General features: G+C 43.4%; 1 protein-coding gene across 4 annotated transcripts in view; it reads right to left on the bottom strand.

The window, feature by feature from the left end:
* The window catches only part of LOC101411721 (zinc finger protein 300-like), a 71651-nt gene that overhangs the window by 20423 nt on the left and 26085 nt on the right, over positions 1–25143 (bottom strand). Inside the window, exons 1-2 of one of the 4 annotated variants that reach the window (XM_058285752.1) lie at positions 17498–17576; positions 16207–16269 (exon numbers count right to left, since the gene is read on the bottom strand). Coding sequence is in view for 1 of the 4 variants with exons in the window: in XM_023587867.3 (XP_023443635.2) it covers positions 16207–16269 (63 nt within the window). In the remaining 3 variants the exon portion in view is untranslated. The other 3 variants (XM_071211133.1, XM_023587867.3, XM_058285751.1) reach the window with 3 other exon arrangements.

The raw sequence follows: 25143 nt of genomic DNA, 5'->3' as shown, positions 1-25143 counted from the left end.
ACCCCCTCCCCCCCCACCCAAATATTTAATTAACCGAAGTTTATTCTGAAGAAGCAGTCCTGAGTTTGGGTAATTCTAAGTTCCCCACCCTTACTCTGCAAGATTTACTACAATTTGGTAAAACTCTGAAAAAAGAGAAGTAACTAAGTATCCAACTACAGAGAACTAAACAAATATGCTATATCCAAAGAAAAAAATATTAAGTAGTTAATAAAAATAAAATCAGAGAAAAGCATGTATTGATATCACTGACAATTGAAAAATGGCTGAAACATCTTGATCCAATACACACACAGGCACAAGCACACACACAGAATAATCTGAGAGCACTTAAGACAAAATGCTAGTACTAGTTAGCTTTGGGTGGTAGGATAAAGATTATTTTTCTTCTTTGTACTTACATGGATTTTCAAAGCTCTTCTATGAGAAACAGGTATGATCATTTTTAAAAGTTATTTTTTAAATACCTATGGGCTATTAAACTTCTAACCCAAGGCTTCTCTCACCAGCACTGTTGCTGGAGCTGACTTAAATCACAGACAAATATAAAAATGAGCTCTTGTAGGCAGAGTTCATTTAAATGGAGTTTAGGTAAGGCAACTGGAGGTGAACTGACCTGGTGACATCAATCCAGGGGTCCTGCTAAGGTCTGTTTTCCTCTTGCAGTTGTGATTTTCCAAAAGTAACTTGCATTAAGAATCCTGCCCAGTCTGGCCCTGCCCCTTAAACACATGACTTCTGCTAAGCCCTCCGCCTCCTGTCCTGTCAGCGCCATCTCCCCACGGAACTGGAACCTGGAGGCTCAGGAACAAGTGCTCTGCAGCTGGAGGCATCACCTGGACCCCACACCTGTTTCTGCCCTGCAGAGGCTCAGGTGGACTTGAGTCAACTAACAGACTCAGCGATGTTCCTTCTCTAGAGAGAGACACACAGGAGTCAGCAAGAGGTCTCAACTGCTGAGTCTAATCTCAGAATTCCGCAGAGATGCTAAGACTCTGTGGAAATCAGTAACTCCATAGATAAGTCAGAAGGTGTTAAAAACTGGAGACTACCTAAGTGTTTAAAAATAAAAGACTGATAAGTTACGATACAACTGAAGCATGCGAAGCTATGAATCAATTAAAAATATTATACAAAAATATTTGACATGGAACGATCTTCCAGCAACACCAGTGAGTGAAAACAGCAGGGTGCACAAGCGTATGACTCATAGATGCACAATAGGAGTTGAATGGTATTTTTCCAGGAGCCTTGGAATCTTAGCTCAATTCCAAACACCCTCAAATTCTAAGCGCTCCGCCCTCACTCCGTGAGGCTCCTTCCCTTGTGAGAGGGAAGTAAGGGAAGGGGAGTTTCAGCCCGGGAGGGGGACACTCTCCTCCTCTAATTGGGGGTTGCTCCCTTCCGCACCAGGAGAGGCAAATTTCAGCACAGCTTCTCACGGAAACTGCTCTCCCAAGCTGGACACCTGCCCAGCTGCAGAAACCCTTGGGCACACTGTAGCTTACCACAGGGGATCACAAGACAACGCCTGTGGAAGTCCCAGGCAAGGTGAACACAGAAACAGGAGCCAGCTTCAAAGCTGGGGTATTTGGAGTCAGAAGGCTGGCTGGGGCCCACGGCAGCAAGGCTGGGAGAGGGGCTGGAGTGGGGGCCACTGAGCAGCCAGCACTTGTAACAAGGATGCCAGAGCTTCCTGGGAGCCAAGGGGATGCTAGAAGAGCTTAGTGGGTCTGAGCTTCACGGCAAGGACGCTGACCAAGCAGGCTGCCTGCCAGGGGGAGGGGGGCAGCCCTCAGGTGGGGACCTCGGAGCCAGAGGGGGGGGGGGCAGGGGGAAGAGTGCATGGCACAGATGTCTGCTGGAGAGTCCCCTGTTGGTGTCACAGGCTGTGCAGTACAGAGGCCCCCTAACAATGAACCCTAATGATCCCCCCAAAGAGCCACCACTGACCTCCTGCATAACTGAGGGCAGACAGAGTCAGCCAGCTGAGAGCTGCAGGTACCACAAGCAAGGCAAACACGTGGGCCGTTTCTCTTCAAGTTCCTCCTCCTCTTCCCGTGATTGTGGAGGAGAAAGCAGCAAGTCAGGGAAGAGGAGGACGTGTTAGAACCAAGGAGGAGCGTCGGGAACAGGTTCCAGCCCCTTCCCCTGGGGAATGGGAGGCGCCCAGCCCGACAGGGCTGCAGGAGAGAGGGCGACGCTGGACACGGCAGACGACAGTCAGCGAGCACCGGCCGTGAGGCCGTTCTGTGTCACAACATAAAAGGCCGGCCAGGAGGTCTCCCTGAGGTCACCCTGGTGGGGAAGGCACCTCTGACAGTGTGGACCAAAGCAGTAGGTGCAGACGATTCACTTCATTTCCTGTTTCTAGATCATCAACTTCGGCACATGTAACTGGTCTTTGTAAACACATATTTAAAAGGGAAAAATTCTGGCAAAAACAAATTGTTGACAATGGTTATCTTTGCGTGGTACATTTTTTAAAAGACAGGGTGGCATTTTCTAATTCTTTAAACAAAAAATGTGTGCCTACTGTTTAATATTTAAACATTTTATAAAAATACACATAGTATATCATCGTACTGGTGTTTTCACCGTGAACTTCTCTTGGAGCCTTTCCCTGGAGGAGGGAAAATCCCTAAGAAGGTGTGAAGGGGTGCAAGGCAGGAGGGGCGAGTTGTAGAGCTGTGGAAGAATGGAAAATGCCCCAGCCTGGCAGGAGGGGACTTGGGCACCAGCGCTGGCTCGACTTCGAGTACGCTGCGTGGCTCTGAACACCTCTCCCGTTTTCCTTAGTTCTAACACAAAAAGGAAAAGCGAAACACGTTAAGAAAGCCATCTCCTGTGCCTGGACTGAAATACAAGGGGGACTGCCATGTTCCTAGAAGCCAGGTGTGGTGGTGGTAATGGGGTGGGGAAAACTCAAAGTCTAGAAACAGAAGGCAGACCTGCAAAGCCAGTGTGTGTGAGCTTAGGGGTCAGAGAGTGTGGGGGTCATCTCCCAGTTTCAGGGGGCCCCTCCCTGCGAGTCCATGCCCGCTCACACATTTTCTTCTCCTACCAAAGCTTCCACTAACCAAGATCCTATGTGGTACCTCGATGTGATGGCATCACCCAAACACGCCCTCCGTCAGCAAGCAGGTCAGAGGCACTTCGGGGCGAGGACTCTGGCAGTCGCTCTCTGCTGTGAGTCTCTAACGTCAGCCGTAGGCCACATAAAGAGGCCTCAGCGCAGGGCTCTCTCTTTCCAAAGTAGATCCTGCTCCCCACGTTGTCAGCTTTTCAAGGATTATTTTATTCCTGGGACGCCTGAGACTTGAGGACTTGGGCAAGTGCCCAAGCTCTGCTCTCCTGCTGGGAACTTACCTTCAGTTGGAGGCTCAGTGTCAGCCTTTAGATACTCTCTGGGGGTAGAAATAAGTTTGAATAAGCAGAAAGAGTTGAGCTGCCTTAGTGACAAAGACTGATCCTAAACCTTTGCAAACACACTAAGAAAACCTAGAAATAAACAAACAACAGGGTGAAGCCCATGTGAAAACATCAGCAGGATACTCTGCCTCAGAGTTGGTTTCCATAGTTATAAAAGTGTGACTAATAATTACAACAAGACTGAATACATACTGATTGCTTCCTGTGTGACTCAAATATGTAGCTCTTTCATGAGAAAAAAAGGAGGAGAAAAAGCATTTGGCCAGATGCAAAAATCTTAAATATACAAATATATATATATAAATGCTTGAACACAAAGCCCAGATCCATAAAAAAGAAAAGGAAAAAAAAAGGAAAGAAAGGAAAATCTCCCAAGATTGGAGGCCAGAACTAAATCAGATAACGTCTGCATACTGGAATGTCCACTCTCACGTCAAAAGACAGCAAAATGACAGTGGACCTGGGAAGGGGCAAAGAAGTCTGTCTTTGCCTAGAATCCAGAGTGGAGAAAGAAGAAAACAGATCCCTAAGTAAAAGGAATCTGAAGTCTGTGCCGTTTGGGAGTGGAGTCTGAATTATCCCACCAGAAGGTGCCAGCCCCTGAAACCCAGAAGCAAGTACAAAATGACTCTTGTGGTGCATGGGGCCCTCACAGGAAAAGCAAAGTCTGCTGAAGATGAGCTCACAACAAAATACGTAACAGAAAAGAAACGATTTGGGAAAGAAAGCATGACCATAATACCTTGAGATAATGAAAGAATCTGAAATAAGACTACAAAATGAAAAGGGAAAAAATGATCAACATTTTATGAAATAACGGGACATCCTTAAACAAATAAACTTGAAAATGAACTACCAGGAACAACTGGAAATGAAAGAGTCATCAAATTTTAAAATTCAATGAAAGAAGAGCCAGCTTCTGCCTAGGAAAGTAGCAGAAAGGGTGGGAACGACACTAAAAAAATTATTTTAAATTATATAATCCACAAAATTCTCGGAGACCTAAGGTTTGGAGGCAACCAAAGTGCCTCCAAGAAGAGAAGGGACATGAGCACTGGCTACCTGAACCACAGCAAGAGTCCAGCTAAAATATTTATCCAATCGCAGCGGGCCCAGCACGAGCGTGTGTGACGCACGGAATGCCTAGAAGCCTCAAACACAAGAGGAGTTTGCATCCACTCAGGGCTCTTCTCCACACACCCCGTGGGAGGCCGAATCCTAAAATGGCCTCCCAAGATTGTCCGCCCTAATCCCCGGGACTGTGAACAGGATGAGCTGTCACACCCATGGACAGGTTACCTCACACGGCAGAAGGGCCTCTGCAGGCATAAATAAGGCTACCATCCGCTGACCTTGAGAGAGGGAGATCACCCAGGCCAGCCTCACCTGATAATCACCGGAGCCCTTTAAAAGCAGTCAGAGGTTTCGTCGGTCAGTGACAGGAGGGGATGTCAGAAGGACTGGAAACTCGAGAAGGCTTCGATGCTCACTTCTGGCTTTGAAAATGGAGGGGGAAGGGGTACATGAAAAGAAAGCAGATGGCTTCAAGGAGCTGAGAGAGGCACCTGGCTGATGACCAGTAAGGAATCAGGGACCTCGTCCTAAAATCTCAAGAAATGGAATTCTGCCAATAACCTGAATGAGCCTGGGGAGCAGATTCCTTCCAGAGACTTCAGAAAGGAGCCTGGCCTGGCTGACACCTTGACTTTGGCCTTGTGATACCTTGGGCATAGTAACCAGCCAAGCCCACCTGTGAAGCAGGCTAATAAGAATAGGGAATTAATAGACCGATCTGGAACCTGGCAAGAGAGTCCACGTGGACGTCGGTAACCCCCAAGATGGCTGCTGGAGGACCCCCACCTCCAGAACTCTGCTATCCAGAACAAAGGCTTCTCTAGGATGCCTTTAGTCCCGGATGTTCTCTAGGAATTTTATCATTGGATCCTCACTAAGGGATTGATGAGTGGGGAAATCAATCAAAACAGCCAACAGCAGTAACCCCCTCCCCTTCCATTAGCAAAAGAGCGGAATAATTAACAGTTTAAAAGCCAGGCAAAGGTTATGAACACATTAAACAATCTATGTATTTTTCACTTAGTAAGTAAACAGGTACATAGTTACAAATATATATCAATTTCAGGTGCACTGATACCTTTGGAGTGAAAGGAAGGGAAATGAAACAGGGAGGGATGCAAAGAGGGATTCAACAGTATCTATACAGTTTTAGTTCTTTAAAAAATCTGAAGCAAATGCAGAAAACTTAATATTGCCCAATCTGGGTTATGAATCCAAAGGTTTCTGGGTTTTGTTTTTTTTTTAAACTTTGCTATGCATTTGAGATATTTTATAATATTACTAATGAAAAACAGCAAAAAAAGAGATTGCTCTAAGATTTAGGATGCTGCATTGAAGCTCCACGTTAACCACAAAGAAAATATCAGAAAAATATGCACGGAAGGAAATAAGAAGGAATTCTAAAGGGTTCACTACAAAGATCAACTAAATTTTAAAACAGGCAATAATGGAAGAACTGAGGGACAAAAAGATACATGAGTTACAAAAAACAGTAGCAAAATTGCAGAAGAAAGTCCCACATTATCAGTAGTTACCTTAATTGTAAATAGGTTAAGACAATTTTTGGGAATATGGCAGAGTAGGGAGAGGCAGGGCTTACTCTTCTTCCAAAAGCTGCTACTAGACAGGCAGAAACTGTCTGAAACAACTGTTCTGGGGCTCCAGAGGCCAGGGTAGCACTGTGCAGCAACCAGAGACGAGCTGGATGAAGAAACTGAGAAACTGTGGTCCAAGGCTAGGAGTAAAGTGCTCAGCCGTGACTGCTGGCGCCCATGCCCCACTCCTGAGGCAGGGGACCCTGGGTCAGGTCTTGTCCCTGCCTGGCTGGCTGCTGCAGACTGGGAGGGCCGTAGAAGCCCTCCTTCCCAAGAATGGGAGTAGGGGTGGGACATGGGCCAGTGATTTTTGACTGCTGGGTCCCACTGTCCCAGACAGGAACCACCACGCCATACTATTAACCCCACATCAGAGGTAGAGCCAACTAGAGTTCTAAAAACACCCTGCTTTCTTAAGACTGCGGAGACAGGTGGCCAAAGAGCACCATCTGTTGGGCAGGCCAGGGAAGCACACCTTTGAGGAGCCATCAAAAACATTTTTGGTGAAGATCATCATCCTCTGAGCAAGCCAGGAAAGGGCAGCCTTGGAAAGCTGGAAAAAAAAAAAAAAAAGGCTTTTTTCCTGACCCTCTCCCCAGGGCCCTTTGGAATTGGTCTGTGCCCCGTTTGTGGGACTGGCCCTGTTTTGTCTGGGAAATACTGATGAACCCAGTGTCAAAGAAGAACCTAACACAAAGCCAATCAGCAACAAAACACTAGATGAGAGAGACCGACCTTCAGAGAAGACTCATCAAGATAATCAGATGCCCAGACATCAGCAAAAAATTACAAGCCACACTAAGGAACAGAATGATATGGTCCAGTCAAAAGAAAAATTAAAAAGTCATAGGAAATACAGAATTGGAACGACTAATCAAAGATGTTCAAACAAATCTCCCAAATCAATTCAGAAGATGAAAGAAAATATTGCTAACTAGATAAAGAATATTACAGAGATACTGGGTGAGCATAAAGAAAAATCTGAAAGTGTGAAGAGAGGCATAACAGAACTTATGGAAATGAAAGGCACAACACAAGGGATTAAAAATACTGAGACATAAAAGAGCAGATTTGAACAGGTAGAAGAAAGAATCAGTGAACTGAAAGATAGGGCTTTTGAAATTTAAAGAGAGAGAAGAACGGAAAAAATTGAGTAGGATCTCTGCGAACTGAATGACAGCACAAAATGCACAAACATGCATGTTGTGGAAGTTCCAGAAGAAGAAGGAAAGGGAAAGAGGGCAGAAAGAATATTTGAGGAAATAATGGACAAAAATTTGCCAATGCTCATGAAAGACAAACAAACATGTCCAAGAAGCGCAACATACTCAAACAGAATAAATTCTAATAGACCTACTCTGAGACTAATCAGAATGTCAAATGCCAAAGATAAAGAGAGGATTCTGAAAGCAGCACAAGAAAAGTGATGTGTCACATACAAGAGAAGAGTAGTAAGATTAAGTTGCAAATTCTAAGCAGAAATTGTGAAAACGAGAAGGCAGTGATCTGATATATTGAAGGTTCTGAAAGAGAAAAACTGCCAACCAAAAATTCTTTATCTAGAAAAACTCTTTCAAAAATGAGGGAGGGTTTAAAATATTCGCAAACAGAAACTGAGAGAGTTCATCAACAAGAGACCTGCCCTACAAGAAATCCTAAAGGGAGTTCTGCAGGTTGCAAGGAAAAGACAAGAGGTTTGGAGAAGAGTGTAGGAATGAAGACTATCAGTAAGGGTAAAACAAGAGACAAAAATAAGATATGACATATAAAAACCAATGGATGAAATGGGTGAAGTAAGTGCTGCCTTTACAGTAATAACATTGAATGTTAATGGAATAAACTCCCCAATCAAAAGACACAGATTGGCAGAATGGGTAAAATTAAAAAGTATAATCCATCTATATGCTCTCTACAAGAGTCACCTTAGACCCAGGCCACAAATAGGTTAAAAGTGAGAGGACAGAAAAAGATATTCCATGCAAATAGTAACCAAAAAAGTGCTGGAATAGCTGTACTAATATTGGAAAAATACACTTTAAAGGCAAGAATGTTATAAGAGACAAAGAAGGACATTATATATTACTAAAAGGGACCATCCATCAAGAAGAAATATTATAAATATTTATGCACTTAACCAGGGTGCCCCAAAATACATGAAGCAAACACTGGAAAGACTGAAGGAAGAAGTAATTGTTTCTATGATAATAGCTGGAGACTTCAATACACCATTTTCATCAATAGATAGAATAACTAGACAGATGATCACTTAGAAAACTGAGAACTTGAATAATATGGTAAATTAACTAGACTAAACAGACAAATACAGAACTCTTTACTCTAAAACAGCAAGAAATTTAAGGGGATTAAGCTCTCCAGTCAAAATGCAGAGATTGGAAGAAGAGAGAAACAAGCAAGACCCAAATATGTGCTGTTTACAAGACTCATCTTAAATTCAAAGACATGAGTTGGTTGAAAGTGAAAGGATGGAAAAAATACTCCATGCAAATAGTAATCAAAAGTGAGCAGGGGAGGCTATACTAACACCAGACAAAACAGACTTTTAGTCAAAACTGTTCAAAGGGACAAATAAGGGCACTCTTTATTGATAAAAGGGTCAATTCATCTAGAAGATATAACAATTACAAACATATATGCACATAACAGAGCCCCAAAATATATGAAACAAACACTGACAGGTTTGAACAGGGAAGATGACAGTTCTACATTAATAGAAGGAGATTTCTATATATAACCTTCAATAATGGTTAGAACATTTAGACAGAAGATCAGTAAGGAAATAGAGGATTTGAACAATGCTATAAATCTACTAGACCTGATAGACATATATCGAACATTTCATGCAACAACAACAGAGTGTACACTCTAAAGTGCACATGGATCATTCCCTAGGATAGACCATAAGTTAGGTCACAAAACAAGTCTGAATAAATTTTAAAATATTGAAATCACACAAAATATCTTCTAGAAATCAATAATAGAGGGAAAACTAGGAAATCCAGAAATACATGGAAATTGAATAATACACTCTTATCCAACCAGTGGGTCAAAGAAGAAATCACAAAGGAAATTAGGAAACAGCTTGAGATAAATGACAACAATACAACATACCAAAACTTATAGGATGCATGATATCACTGATTGGAAACATTTAGAATTAACAAGATCAGAAAGTCAAAATCTAGAATATAGGTCACCAGGGGATGGGGTAGAGATAGGAATTGGGAAGTTAAGGCTTCAATTGTACAGGGTTCCTATTTGGAATGATGGAAACGTTTTGGTAATGAATGGTGGTGATGGTAGCACAACATTGTGAATATAATTAACAACGCAGAAATATATGCCTAAATATGCTTAAAAGGGGAAATGTTAGATTGTATATATGGTAATAAAATAATTTTTTTTAATCCATGGAATTACATTCACAAACAGTGAACCTTAAGTTAAACCAGACTTCAATTAATAGTATAATTATAAAAATGTGCTATCATCAATTGTAACAAATGTTTCACACCAATGGTGATGGGATGGTGTTGGTGATGGGATGGTGCATGGGAATCCTGTATTTTTTGCATGATTGTTTTGTAAACCCACAAACCCTCAAAGAAAAATAAATTGGGGAGTGGATGTAGCTCAAGCCATTGAGCGCCTGCATCCCACATGGCAGGTCCTGGATTTGGACCCCAGTACCTCCTAAAAACAAAAACAAAACAACAGCCAACAAATGAAAAAACCAATTCAGTGGAGCTGATGTGGTTCAGTGGTTAAGCACTAGTTTCCCACATAAGAGGTCCTGAGTTCAATCTTCTACCCAGTACCTAAAAAATAAATAAATAAAGTTTTAAAATTTATGGGCTGCAGCAAAGGTATGATCAGAAATAAACTATTAGCTCTAAATGCCTACATTAAAAAAGAAAAAAAGATCTCAAAACAGAGACCTAATCTCGCACCTGGAGGAACTAGAAAAAGAAGAGCAAATCAAATGCCGAGTGAGCAGAAGGAAGGAAATAATAAAGATTAGAGTGAAGACAAATGAATGAAATAGAAAAACAACAGAGGGCATCAATGAAACCAAAAACTGGTTCTTTGAAAAGATCAAGAAAATTGACAAATCTTTTGGTAGCGTGACAAAGAAAAAAGAGAAAGGCACAACTAAAAATATCAGAAATCAAAGATTACTAATGACCTTATAGAAATAAAAAGGATTTTAAGAGAACATTATGAACAATTGTTTGCTAACAAATTAAGATAACCTATATGAAATGGACAAAGGTCCTAGAAACACACAAACTACCCTACACTCACTCAAGAGGAACTAGAACTCAACAGATCAATAACAAGTACAGAGATTTAATCAGTAATCAAAAACCTCACAAAAACAACAAAAGGCCAGAAACAGAAGGCTTTATTGGTGAATTTTATCAAACATTCAAAGAAGAATTATCACCAATCCTGCTCAAACCCTTCCAAAAAAACTGAAGAGTTTTGAGCAAAGAGCGAAGACTTCCTAAATCATTTTGTAAGGCCAGCATCACCCTAATACCAAAGTCAGAGAGAGAGATCACAAGAAAACTATAGACCAATATCTCTTACAAATATAGATGCAAAAATTCTCAACAAAATACTAGCAAATGGAATCCAACTACACATCAAAAGAGTTATTTACCATGATCAAGTGGGATTTATCCCAGGACTGCAAAGGTGGTTCAACAATAGAAACTCAATCATGTCATGCACTACATTAATAGAATGAAAGAAAACAACAAACATGATATTAATTGATGTGGAAAAGCATTTGATAAAATTCAACATTCTTTCTTGATAAAAACAATCAGAAAACTCCAAATCGTGACTGAAAGAAATTTAAAAGCCCTAAAAGAATGGGAAAGATATTCCATACTCATGAATTGGAAGACTTAATATCATGAAGATTCAACATCACCCAAAGAGATTTATAGATTTAACACAATACCAATTGAAATTCCCACAGCTTTCTTCAGAGATATGGAAAAGCTAGTCATCAAATTCATATGGAATATTATCAAAAAGCTAAAACTGGGAAGCAGATGTGGCTCAAGTGATTGGGCTCCTATCTACTATACAGGAGATCCAGGGTTCAATACCCAGGGCCTCCTCGTGAAGGCAAGCTGGCCCACGGAGAGCACTGGCACATGGGGAAAGCTGGTGCAGCCAGTGACAAAACAACAACAAAAATAAAGAGACACAGAGGACAGACAATAAGAGAAGCAGCAGACCAGGGAGCTGAGGAGGCACACGAGATTGAGCACCTCTCTCCCACTCTGGAAGGTCCCAGGATTGGTTCCCAGTACCGCCTAAAGAGAAGACAAGCAGACACAGAAGAACACACAGCAAATGGAAACAGAAAGCAGACAGTGAGCGCAAAACAATGTGGGAGGGAGGCGAATAGATAAATTAATTAAAAAAAGAAAAAAACTAAAACCACCTTGAAAAGAAGGACACAGTTGGAAGATTCACTTCTGATTTTAAAATGTATTACGAAGCTATACGTAATCAAAACCATGTTGTTCCAGCACAGGGACAGACAATTGAGAGTGCAGAAATAGATACAGAATAGAATTCAGTGCAGAAATATTGCTAATTGATTTCTGAAAAGGGAGCAAAGTCCACTCAATGAGGAAATAATAGGCTTTTCAACAAACGCTACCAGGAAAACTGCTTATCTACATGCAAAAGAATGAAAGTGAACTCCTTCTTCACACCATATACAAAAATTAACTCAAAATGGATCAAAGACCTGAATATAAGAGCTAAAACTACAAAACCCTTAGAAGAAAGCATAAGGAAATGTCTCCAAGACTATTTATTAGGCAATAGATTCTTAGACTCTACACCAAAACCACAAGCAAAAGAAAATATAGGGAAGTGGATTTGGCCCAATGGATAGGACATCCGCCTACCACATAGGAGGTCCAGGGTTCAGACCCAGGGCCTCCTGATCCGTGTGATAAGCTGGCCCATGCACAGTGCTGATGCGTGCAAGGAGTGCCGTGCCACACAGGGGTGTCCCCCGCATAGGGGAGTCCCACATGTAAGGAGTGCACACCGTAAGGAGAGCCACCCAGCGCGAAAAAAAAGTGCAACCTGCCCAGGAATGGGGCTGCACACACAGAGAGCTGATGCAACAAGATGACGCAACAAAACAAGACACAGATTCCGGGTGCCACTGACAAGAATATCACACAGCGAATGGACACAGAAAGCAGACAACTGAGGGGGGGGGGGGAAGGGAAGAGAAATAAATAAAATCTTTAAAAAGAGAATATAAACCCCCAGATATTGGTTCCTTTGAGGGCTAAAGAGACCCATGGGAGTTATGGTCATGGCCGATGGGGTTAACTACCAGGGCAGATGGCCCCTCTTTGGAAATGGTGTTTATGTGTGATGAATCTGGACTCAGATGGGATCTCCCTTCATAAGACTTTCATGCTAATGTGCTGGAGGTGCAGTTAATGTTGAGGTTTAAGATATATTTAGGGGATTTGAATCTCTGGACTGACAATGTGATAGCCAGATCCTGAGCCTCAACAGACTCCAGCACCTACAATCTGATTTACTGGACTTACCACACTCAGCTAAGATGGAGTTGAAGAAGGACAACCACCACACCATGGAGCCTAGAGTGATTACAACTGAAAATGGGAGGATTGCATCCAGCATCCAGGTGGAATCTGACCCTCCTCTTGACATAGAGGTGCAATGGACACAACCAATCCAATGTCCACATAGAAGAGGTGGCATTGGATTGGGAAAAGTGGACATAATGGACAAAGGGTATGGGGAAAGGCAGGAAGAGATGAGAGGTGGAGGCGTCTTCGGGACATGGAGCTGCCCTGGATGGTGCTTCAGAGGTAATCACCGGACATTGTAAATCCTCACAGGGCCCACTTGATGGAATAGAGGAGAGTATGGGCCATGATGTGAACCAATGTATATGAGGTGCAGAGGTGCCCAAAGATGTACTTACCAAATCCAATGGATGTGTCATGATGATGGGAACGAGTGTTGTTGGGGGGGGGGGAGAGGGGGGGTGCGGGGGGTGGGGTTGAATGGGACCTCACATATATATTTTTAATGTAATATTATTACAAAGTCAATAAAAAATAAAAAAATTTAAAAAAAAAATAAAAATAAAAATAAAAAGAGAATATAGATTGGACTTTATGAAAATTAACAACTTTTGTGCATCTAAGGACATTATCAAGAAAGTGAAAATACAATAGAATAAGAGAAAATATTTGGAAAACGTGTGGCTGATGTGGCTCAAGTGACTGATCTCCTGCTTACCACATGAGAAGTCATGGTTCGGTTCCAGTGGCTCCTAAAGAAGACAACGAGCGGGTGTGATGGGGAGGCATGGCAAGTTGACACAACAAGATGATGCAACAAGAGACACAAGAAGAAAAGCATAATGAGAGTCACAACAAAGCAGAGAGCAGAGTTCACCGCGCCTGTTAAAAGACAAGAAAGACAGCGAACTGATGCAATGGGCAGGCATGGCAAGATGATGTAATAAGATACACAAGAAGAAAAACATAATGAGAAACAAAACAAAGCAGGGAATGGAGGTGGCTCAAGCCATTAGGTGCCTCCCTCCCACATTGAGGTCCCAGGTTCAGTTCCTAGTGCCTCCTAAAAGAAACAAGGAAGACAAAAGACATAGCAAGTGCAAACAATGAGGGGTCGGAGAGAAATATTTTTTTTAAATGGGCAAAGGATTTGAATAAACATTTCTCCAAAGAAGATATACAAATGGCCAACAAGCATATGAAAAGATGCTCAGCATCCTTAGTCATTAGGGAAATGCAAATCAAAACCACAATGAGATACCACTTCACAACCACTAGAATGGCGATTATTTAAAAAACAGAAAATAGTAAGAGCTGACAAGGATGTGGAAAAATAGGAACTCCGCAACCACGATGTAAATAAAATGGAATATTATTGACCCCTATAAAGGTATGGAGTCCTGATACATGTCACTATATGGATGAACCTTGAAGATATCATGTTGAGTGAAATCAGTCAAACACAAAGGGACAAAGAATATCTAATTCCACTTCCATGAACCATGAACTAGTTCCATGAACTAGAGACAAAAAATATATTAAAGGTTACCAGGGATGGAGTGGGGGGTGGGGGTGGGGGAAGAGGAATAGGTAGTTAACACAAAATGGGTGTAGGGCTTTTGTTTGGGGTGATGGGTAAGTTCTGGTGGTAACAGTAGTGGACATTGCAAAGGTGATTAATACCACTCAACAGTATCCTTGGAAGTGGCTGAAAAGGGAAAGTTTACGATGTATATATGCTTTCATAATTATAAAAAGTGACTAAAGAGACAATGACAAAAGAGACAATGCCAATTAAATGCAAGACATGATTCTGGAATAGATGTGATAAAGTGAAAAGGTCTAAAAGGACATAACTGGGACATACGAAAAAAATTTGGGATAAGATTAAAAGTTTTATATCAATGTTAAAGCTCTTCAACTTGTTAACTGTCCTTATAGTGAATATCCCTATTCTTATGGTCTTGGAAGCATTATGTGCTTAAGGAGCATAATGTATACAACCTACTCTCATGTCTAGAAAATGTTTAGATAAATAGGGAGAGAAGGAGGGAGGGACAGAGGGAGAGAGGAAAGGGCAAATTTGGCAAGTCATTAAAAGTTGGTGGATATGGGTAACTGGGCAGGGGTATGTTGAAGTTCTCTGTACGGATTTTGTATTATTTTTACAACTGTTCTGTGAGTTGGAAATTATTTTGAAATAAGATATTAAAAAAATGAATTATGGACTTGTAGTAGGGAAAACCTCCTTCATTAAGACCCAAATCCAAGAAGAATTTGGCCCCATTAAGCTTTAAAACTTTTGGATGGGGGAGCCAATGGGGCTCAGTGGTTGAGTGCCAGCTTCCCAAACACAAAGTCTGAGGTTCAATCCCCCACCCTGGTACCTTTTACTCCAACTTAAGTCTGCCTTATCTTGAGCAAAACACAAATACAAATCCTCTAACTCTGAATCATTACGACTCTCACCACCACTCACCCCTTGGCCAAGGCCTTAGAAGAGACTACACTAATCTGTCTCCACAGCTGTTCTACTCCATCAGTCTGCAAACAAATGAACTCAACAGTGTCCCACCACCCTCACCCAAACCCAGTGTTTTGACATTTCATGTCTCTGAGATCGACTACCCTACTCCTTTTCTTGCTACCTTCCTTTAGCTTTCATGCACTGCTGGAATATTCTAAAATCCAATTTATAACCATCAACTACACTGCTTAGAACACTTCAGGCAACTACAGGACAAAGTCCACATCCTTTACCCTAGCTCTTAAGCCCTCCCTCCCTTCTCTGAACCCCAGCTGGAGCCTCCTTCTAGCGCTAAGTCCGACAGTACCAAAGCACTCCCCGTTCACCAACACACCCACTCACGTTAGGTCCCCTCAGCCTTAGTGTATGCCATCCTCTTGTCCTTGAAGATCCTTCTGCCTTGTTCACTAGACCTGCCTTTTTCTCTTTTTTTTTTAAGGCTGATCTTTGGCACGCCTATGGCAGCAGGAATTCACCCTTCCCTCTCTGGATTCCCACCCATTCAGTAGGAATAACCATCTGGTGCCCTTGTTAATGTGACCAACATCGCCACAGTCTCCAGTCAAGGATGGAACCCACACTTCTTTATTCCCCAGTTCCTGACCCAGACACTCAATAAATGTTTGTCGAATGAACCCAGACACTGTTCTTAAAGAAGCCGGGAGAGCCCTCAAAATAATCACCTCACATCCTTCCTCTCTTTCCCTCATAGAGAATCCAGAGCCTACAGAACGAGGGAAGGATGGAGGGAAACTGGGGGTGGGGTGGGTATTGCTACAAGGAACCTTTCCTCAGCAGTCACTCCTCCCTCACCAGAGACCCAGTCACCTGCGGAGGCACAAGTGCACTTAGGGACCCGGCTGGCAGAGAAGTCCCAGGTTATGGGACGGAAACAAATCTGTCGGGAAAGATGGACGGCTTTTCAGGAGAGAGAAAACAGCCTCCAACTCACCTGGCACCACCACACGCCGCACTGCCCTGCTGGCGACGGTCGGTCGGCCCCAAAGAGGCACAGCTGGGGAGGAGAGAAGGCGGTGAGTGGACAGGCATGCCCGCTGCCCGCACCCCCACCCAACGCCACACGGAGCCCGCCCTGGCCCAGAACCCCAACTTGACCGAGCCGCCCCGGCGGTCCCAGGGCCGGACTCCCCACCCCGCGCCTTCCAGGGCTGTGCGGCAAGTGGCTTCGGGCCGCATTTGGTGCTCTGCGGTCATGGGGCAGAGGTGACCACCTCTCCCGACGTGTAGCAGAAGGGGTTCACAACGAGCCAGGGCCGCCGCTCTGCCCGGGGTCTGGACGATGTGCCCACGCAGCTCCGAGTCTGAGACCCAAAACCGCGGCGCAAGAATTGGGCAGGACTACGACTCCCGGCAGCCTCCGCGCGACAAGGAACTTCCGGCCTGCCTAGGACTTCCGTCCGCTGAGATCTTCCGGCCCCAAGACTCAGTAACTGCTCGCTTTCCAACTTTTTTCCCCCACTGCGCTTCTAACGGAGGAGCTAATGGAGAAGGCCAAGTATGCGCCCCTCACCGATCACCAGCGCTCCCCGCTTTGGGTTGGCCCACCTTCGCACCCCAATGCCCGCCAACAGGGCTTCCCTGAAGGTCTTCCCTTTTTTCCACTATAAAACTTTGCCGCTCCTGTCTGCGTCTATGGCAAATGCAAGTGATGGAAGCTCTCTCCCAGTGCCAGGGCAAGCTGTAAATAAATAGCCTCTATTTATTCCCATTTGGATGTTCTTTATTTCCACAGTTACAGGTTCAAACGAGACCCAGTCTGCATTGTCCATGGTCGTGGACCCCATCCTCCACCAGCTGCAGTGGCCACAGAGGACCCGTGGATCTTGTTGGGCGGGGCTGATGGCATTCGTGCCGACATGGAAAGTCAGCACCTGGCCTTAATTCTGCTCTCTTGGCTTTGTGGTTTTTCACTATTTATTCACAGTTTGGTATCAGAGTTTTGTTACTGGTTTTCTATTTTTTGGCGTCGTTGGTGGAATCAGACCATTCCTTTTTATCCCTTTATGTGGTCTATTGTGCTACTGTTTTGTGTTGTGTTGTCTAAAAGTGTTGTTTGTCATAAAACGGAGAATCATAGGGTAGTACATAGTTACAGTCTGAATACACCTTTTTTTTGGAGCCAACCTCAAAGACTGGTGAGTCTGAGGTTCTCCCCAGACTGGTGTCCATCTGGACAAACTTTTCTGTGGGTCACCAATAAAACTGTACAAAGTTCTCCTTACCTCTAGATTTCTGAGCTGAGAGTTTGGCTTTGATCCAGAGACATTCTCTTTGGTTTTCCGCCTGCAGGGAGGTATGGATTGTTGGGTGTGTGTTCTCAGGCAGCCAACCATCAGGTTGGGGCCTAGACCTGAGGTTCACAAGCATCACATTTCCACCAACCATTGCCAGCCCTCATGGGGTCATCTAAATCTAAATCCTCTCCTCCTCCAGAAAAAAAACAAAAAACTCCTGTTCCTTAAGTGTACTCTCATTACAATCCTAAGTCCTGCAACTGTCTTTCTAAATGGCTTAACTTCAGCTATGATAATTTGAGCCTTCAGTGGCCTCTTTGGGGAACATTTCATTTGACAGAAATTACTCATTTGAGAGGCGCCTTAGAAAAGAAAGGAATAGCATTTTCTGTCCAATAGGCAGCTTTTTTTTTTATTGGTACGTGGAGACCTCCAAACAAAATTCTGAATAAAAAATTCCTTCACTGAAAGATTCTTTGGCCAAAGCTAATGAGCAATTTCACATCTAGGCAACAACAAGCTAGACTCATTTCCCTAGTTAATCTCCCCTTCTTGTCCTACAGGGACCTCCCTACATCCAGCTTTCCCTCTTCCCCCTTATCCTTCTGATTTCTCTTTTTCTGCACTTCCACTGGTTCCCCCTTATCTTCTTGCCCAAAGCCCCACTTTTCCCAGCAACTACCCTACACCCCATAATGCCAGTTGCCTCTAAAGATCCATTGCTTCCGTGAGCCAGGTGTACAGGCAATTGCAGCATTTAAAACTTGGACCCAAGCTGAATTAGGAGCTATACTTAAAATTTTCTCTAAACCCCAACAAGACCTGCAAATATTCATAGAAGAATTCACAATTCTTTTGGGTACATACGGCCCAGGGTCACCTGACCTGTATCAACTTGTGCGCATGTTCGTCAGAACCTCAGATAAGTCCTGGACGGCTTTTGCCAAAGCTGAATGGAGCCCCACGCGCAAGGAGTGCGCCCCGTAAGGAGAGCCGCCCAGCGCAAAACAAAGTGCAGCCTGCCCAGGAATGGTGCCACATAAACGGAGAGATGACACAACAAGATGATGCAATCAAAAGAAACATAGATTCCCGTGCCGCTGACAACAACAGAAGCGGACAAAAGAAGAAGATGCAGCAAATAGACACAGAGAACAGATAACCGGGGCAGGGGGGAAGGGGAGAGAAATAAATAAATAATAATAAAATAAAAAAATAATAAATTAAAAAAAAAAGAAAATGCCTTCCAACAACATTAAGGAATTAAAAAGGTTGCTCATGTAACAGCAGCCCTTTAATCTCATTTTGTCATTGAAGTTCAATCTGAAGATTAAAGACCTAATTCAAAACCAGAAATTAGAATGGAAAAGAGCCCCTTTCTCTGAACTACAAAACCTGGCTAAACACTTTTAAAGAGCTTTAGATAAAAAAGGAAATAGGACTGAAAGTAAACTTACGACCCTGCATACCAAACAGCTAAGTGGCCCACTTTCCAACAGACCACCTTCCAAGAAGGCCACTTGTAAATACTGTAAACAGAAGGGACACAAAGAAAATACTGTCTGATCTTACAGAAGAAAAACCAAGACAATGAAAAATCCCTCAGTCTAGATCAAGGATGCTCTGAGGAAGGAAAAAATGCCCAACATCCTGCCTTACAACACTCAGGATAGATTAACTATAATTACTGATGATCATCCTCATCAACTCTCTTGGGTAGAGTGCTACTCTTTCTACCTTAACCCCTGCCACTGTTGGTCAGCCTCTTCCTTGGAATAAACATGCCACACAGTTGGTGGTATTTCATTTAAACCACACAGTCTCCCTATTTCCCAGCCTTTATCTGTAACTCATGGACCCTTGACTGAAAAACATTCCTTCCTGCTCCATGATACCACTCCTGCAAATTTAAGAGAGATTTACTTTGCAAATGGAATTGTAATAGTACATGCACACCAGAGGGACTCTTTCTTGAGGTTCAAGAGGACACCTTGGGGGAAGTGGATGTGGCTCAAGTAATTGGGCTCCCATCTACCACATGGGAGGTCCAGGGTTTGATGCCTGGGGCCTCCTGGTGAAGGCAAGCTGGCCCATGTGGCGAGCTGGCCCACACGGAGTGCTAGCCTGCACATAGTGCTGCCCCACACAGGAGTGCTGGCACACGTGGAGAGCTGGTGCAGCAAGATGATGCAACAAAAAGGGACACAGAGGAGAAAGAATAAGAGACACAGCAGATCAGGGAGCTGAGGTGGCACAAGAGAATGATCGCCTCTCTCCCACTCTGGAAGGTCCCAGGATCGGTTCCAAGAGCTGCCTAATGAGAATACATATAGACAAAAGAATACACAGCGAGTGGATAGAGAGAGCAGACAATGGAGGGAGGGGGAGAAATTAATAAATAATAAATTAAAAAAAAAAAGAGGACATCTTGGTTCATAATCAAGTGGTGTCTAAACTGGATATGCTTTGGGAAGCGAATTTGGCTCAACTGATAGAGCATCCGCCTACCACATGGAAGGTCTAGAGTTCAAACCGAGGGCCTCCTGACCCATGTGGTGAGCTGGCCCACATGCAGTGCTGATGCATGCAAGGAGTGCCGTGCAACGCAGGGGTGTCCCCTGCGTAGGAGAGCCCCACACTCAAGGAGTGCCCCGTAAGGAGAGCTGCCCCACACAAAAAAAAGTGCAGCCTACCCAGGAGTGGTGCTGCACACTCAGAGAGCTGACGCAGCAAGATGACGCAACAAAAAGAGACACAGATTCCCAGTGCCACTGATAAGAATCCAAGCAGACACAGAAGAACACACACAGTGAATGGACACAGAGAGCACACAACGGGTGGAGGGAAGAGGAGAGAAATTGAAAAAAAAAACCAAAACCTGGATATGCCTTTGTTGCAATTTGATGCATGTGATAGATTGGTTAATATCCAAGAAAAAACAACAACAACACATGTTCTTAAGCCTCATCTCTGTGGGTATGAACCCATTGTAAATAGAACCTCTTGATGATGTTATGTTTAGTTAAGGTGTGGCCCAAATGAATGTGGGTGGGTTTTAACCTGGATTACTGGAGGCCTTCTAAAAAGGACCCAGGTGTTACAGAAGCCAGGAAGGAAGAAAACATTGCCATAAGACAGCCAAGGAACCCCAAGGATTGCAGTCAGCTACCACCAGAATGCAACAGACTGGGTAGAAAGCATTGCCTCACAGCACCTCGATTTTGGACTTCTAGCCTTAAAACCATGAGCCAATAATTTTCTGTTTTTTATGCCAACCGATTGTGTGGTATATGCCAGAGCAGCCTGGCAGGACAAGGCAATGCATATCCCAAATAAGGATCTTGACACTGTACCTGGCAGTCCATGGGCAAAACTTTCCACTGACATAGGTAATATACTTGAAGCAGAACTGTACAACTTCAGATAGATCTTAAAAACCTTTACCTAAATTGCTCCAAGTCGCTTGAAGCCAGACGTAAAGGAAGGGCTCAACCCAATCACTGGAAGCCTTATATCTAAAAAGGTCTTCTTAAACCCTGCATTAGCCCTGGTAAGAAACCAAATGGGTAGGGATATCAATTTGTTCAGTACCTTAATGCCATCAACAAAATTGTTATCTTTTCCTTCCTTGTAGTACCTAACCCACGTACCATCCGTCCTGTCACCTATTCCTCCTGAAGCCACTTGCTTCACCGTGTGCCTCTGGACCAGGAGTGTCCATATCTTCTTGCCTTTACCTGGGGAGGACAGTGTACCTGGACAGTCATAACCCAGGGTTCAGTGAAGCCCCCTCCTACTTTTCCCATGTCCTCAAACAAGACTTAAAAGATCTAAATTTCCCTTGTGATTCAGTTCTGATACAACATGTAGGTGGCATCTGTGATGGTTAGACTATTGTGTCAACTCGGCCAGATAATTGTGCCCAGCTGTTTGGTCAAGCAAGCACTGGACTAACTATAATACAGGGCATTTATGGACTTTAGTCATCATTGACTTTACTACAGTGGTAAGTCATAGATAGCTGGTTATAATTGCATCAGTCAGGGAGATTGCCATCAGCAATGAGTGACACTTAACCCAATCAGTTGAATGCCTTAAAAGGGGAAGTGATTCCAGCATTGAGATAGAATTTCCCAGCTCATCTTTGAACAGCCACCATCTCCCAGAACTTGTCAAGAACCTTCATTAGACTTTCATTGCAGCCCCCAGTTGAGGCCTGCCTGCGGAACCTGGACTTGTGCATCCCCACGGCTGTGTGAGAGACTCCTCTGGAATCAGATACCATTGACAGATATATCTTGTTGATTCTGTTTCCCTAGAGAACCCTGACTAATACAGCATGTTACTTTTTTCAGAGCCAAGGAAGCCTGTAGAAAGGATTCCATTTGCTTGCTCTGAGCCTTTGCTGAAAAGGGACATCAAGTTTCAAAAGGTAAATTACAATTTTGCCAGCACATAGTCCGCTATGTCAGGAATGACCTCTCTAAGGAGGGAAAAATATTCTTTTCTGATAGACTAAAAACTATCTAAACTTATCCTAGACAACTCACAACATGACAATTGGATATTGCAGATTATAGGTGCCACATTTTTCTGAGAATGCAGCACCTCTTTAAAGTGACTAAGAGACTCAAACTGACTAAGTCCTCCATAAGACTCTCACCACTGGGAGCCCAAATGCAAACAGGCCTTCCGTAACCTGGAGAACGCTCTTCAACTGCAGAAACCCCTTCGTGTTTGTGTATGAATGAGCCACACAAGCCCTTGGGAATTTAACTCAACTCCAGAGGAACCATCAAAACCCATAGCTAACTGGAGGTTATCAAGCAGGACATGCTATCATTAATTTAAACTCCTTTCCCAAATATAACCCTTTACCTGAGATAAAATCTGCTCAGAGAGCAGACCTCATTGTAGTTGCTAGAGCTTGTCAACCAGCGACCAGAAAGTAAGCATGTATATAGATAGCCTTTGGGATGTTTCGGAAACAAGTGTGGGTCTTCTAACCTCTGCTGGAACTCTCATCAAAAAAGGACAAGTTAAGGAGCCTAATTCCTGGGGAGGCTGCTATTATAAAGGTGGAAGCCCATATAAAAGGAGATAATATGGAAGTTAATGGAAATGCTCTAGCAAGATCATTATGCCAAACAAGCTGCCTTCACCAAGGTTATGATCCTATCTAAGTCCTCAAAAGATAGAGCCCTGGAGGGATTCAAAGAGGCCATTATAAAATATCAGTGCTGAGACCCTGATTTTGAAAAGGAAGAACAGAAAAAATCTGGTTGTACTCTATGCTCAAATAGTCTCTGGCATTCTCAATACGGCCACTTGATAACAGCAGATAATTTCAAATAGATATTAATGAATCATGAATCAACTCATTGTGGAATAAACAGATTAATTACTATATTAAATCAACATTGGTGGAGGTGTTTTAAAAAGACAGGTGAGGAGAACAGATGTAGCTCAAGTGGTCGAATGCCTGCTTCCCATGTGCAAGGTTCTGGGTTCAATTTCTGGTACCTCTTGAAAACAAAAACGAACAAATAAATGGAAAAAAAAAACTCACTGGGGAGCAGATATGGCTCAGTGGTTGAGTGCCTGCTTCCCATGTACAAGGTCCTGAGTTCAATCCCTGATACTGCCTTAAAAGAAAAAGACAGGTGAGGTGAATTCGGCGTCACATGTCACCTGTAAACAACATAATCCTGGGAAAAACTGTAAAGGAGGTAATATGGAAGTTAATGGAAATGCTTGAGCAAGGTCATTATGTCAAACAAGCTGCCTTCACCAAGGTTATCATCCTATCTAACCCCTCAAAAGATAAAGCCCTGGAGGGATTCAAAGAGGCCTCTGATAGTAGACCCTGCCCTAATGCATGCAGACATGACAAAATATTACAAGGTACTATACTCCGTCCTGTCACTGACAGGTCAAGGCAGCTTTTCTGCAGCATCTTCTTAACCTCTTCATGATTTTCAACCAGGAGATTTCATCTACTGAAAGAAAGAGCAGAAAACACTGCTCTTGGATCTCGATGGAAGGGATCTCATCAGGTACTGTAAATAACAAATAAAGCAGGGAAACTCCAAGGAGTCAATCCTTGAGCTCTGGTTTCACAATTAAAGTAGCAATTCGCAGGATCTCAGAGATAGCCAGAGTGGATACAACCCTAGGTAGTGGTGCTCCTGCAGGCAACGGAGACACCCAAGTCCTACAGTCATGACAGACGGCTCTGGAGTTTGGTGCCTTGCCAGTGGGCCCTACTTTGGAATCTGTGCTCTTGACTGTGATGGAGTTGGACTCAGATGTGACCTCTCTACGCATGCCTCTTCTTTCACTTTTACTGAACCTGTGGTTGGCTCTGAGGTTGATGTGTGCTCAGGAGACCTGAAACTCTGGACAGTCCACGTGCCAGCTGGGCCCTGAGCCTCAGCAGAGTTGCAACACCTACTCTCCGGTTCGTTGGACTTACCCAGGTCAGCTGATGGGGAAGTGAGGATGGTCAACCACCACACCAGAGAACCAAGAGTCTACAGCTGCAAGCAGGAGAACCCCATCCATCGGCCATGTGGGATCTAAGCACCCTCTCGAATTAGAGGTAGAATGGGCATCGCCATCCCAGAGTCCTCAGGATGGAGGAAGAAAATATGGATTAGAGTGGATTTACTGATATTCTACTATAGAATTATTGTGACTCTAGCAATGGAAAAAATTATGTCTTTAATGTGGAGACAGTGGCCACGGGAGTTGCTGAAGGCAGGGAGAGGGAAAAAGAGGTGTGATATGGGGGCATTTTCGGAACTTAGAATTGTCCTCAATGTTATTGCAGGGACAGATGCAGGACATTATATGTCCTGCCATAACCCACTGAATGTACTGGAAGAGAGTGTAAACTACAACACATAATATAGTCCATGTTGTGTAGCAATGCTCCAAAAGGTACTAATCAAATGCAATGAATGTACCACACTAATGAAGGAAGTTGTCGATGTGGGAGGAGTGGGGGTTGTGGGGAGTGGGATATATGGGAACCTCTTATGTTTTTTAATGTAACATTTTGTATGATCTATGTATCTTTAAAAAAAATTTTTTTTAAATGGAAAAAAAACCAACAAGCAGTTCAGAATTGCACACAATTGGAAGGGTACCCCGATAGGGTACCTCAAATTGAGGAGTCACAGAGATTCTCCAGAAATAGATCCTTTGGGAGCAGAGTGCTGACCCAAGACCTTCAGAACAAAGCAGTTGACAATGGATAGAGGACAGCTTCTGCCTAAGATGCCAGAATGAAAGTCCTATCTAATTCCTGTTTTGTTTTTATCTGTTTGTTGATAACCATTCTTCCTCCCATTTTCTATAGAACCTGTGTTGTCATTTATCAATAAGTGCCCTTTTTCTCTTTTCTGCCCTCCATATTGTAATTTTTAGGTCAGAACACATACATTAAAAAAAAAAACAAAAAACCTTGATATTTGGAATAATTTCAAACTTATGGAATGGTTGCAAAAGTAATACAAAACTCATACAAAGAACTCCCATCATACATACCCCATCATACATACCCCAGATATGGAGATCCACTAATTTTAACACTGTGCCACCTTTGCCATTTCCTTCCTTTCTTCCTTCCT

This window comes from Dasypus novemcinctus, chromosome 23, assembly GCF_030445035.2.
Source record: "Dasypus novemcinctus isolate mDasNov1 chromosome 23, mDasNov1.1.hap2, whole genome shotgun sequence".
NCBI lineage: Eukaryota > Metazoa > Chordata > Mammalia > Cingulata > Dasypodidae > Dasypus > Dasypus novemcinctus.
Note: the sequence above shows the minus strand (reverse complement) of the source record. Positions and strands in the feature narration are given on the sequence as shown.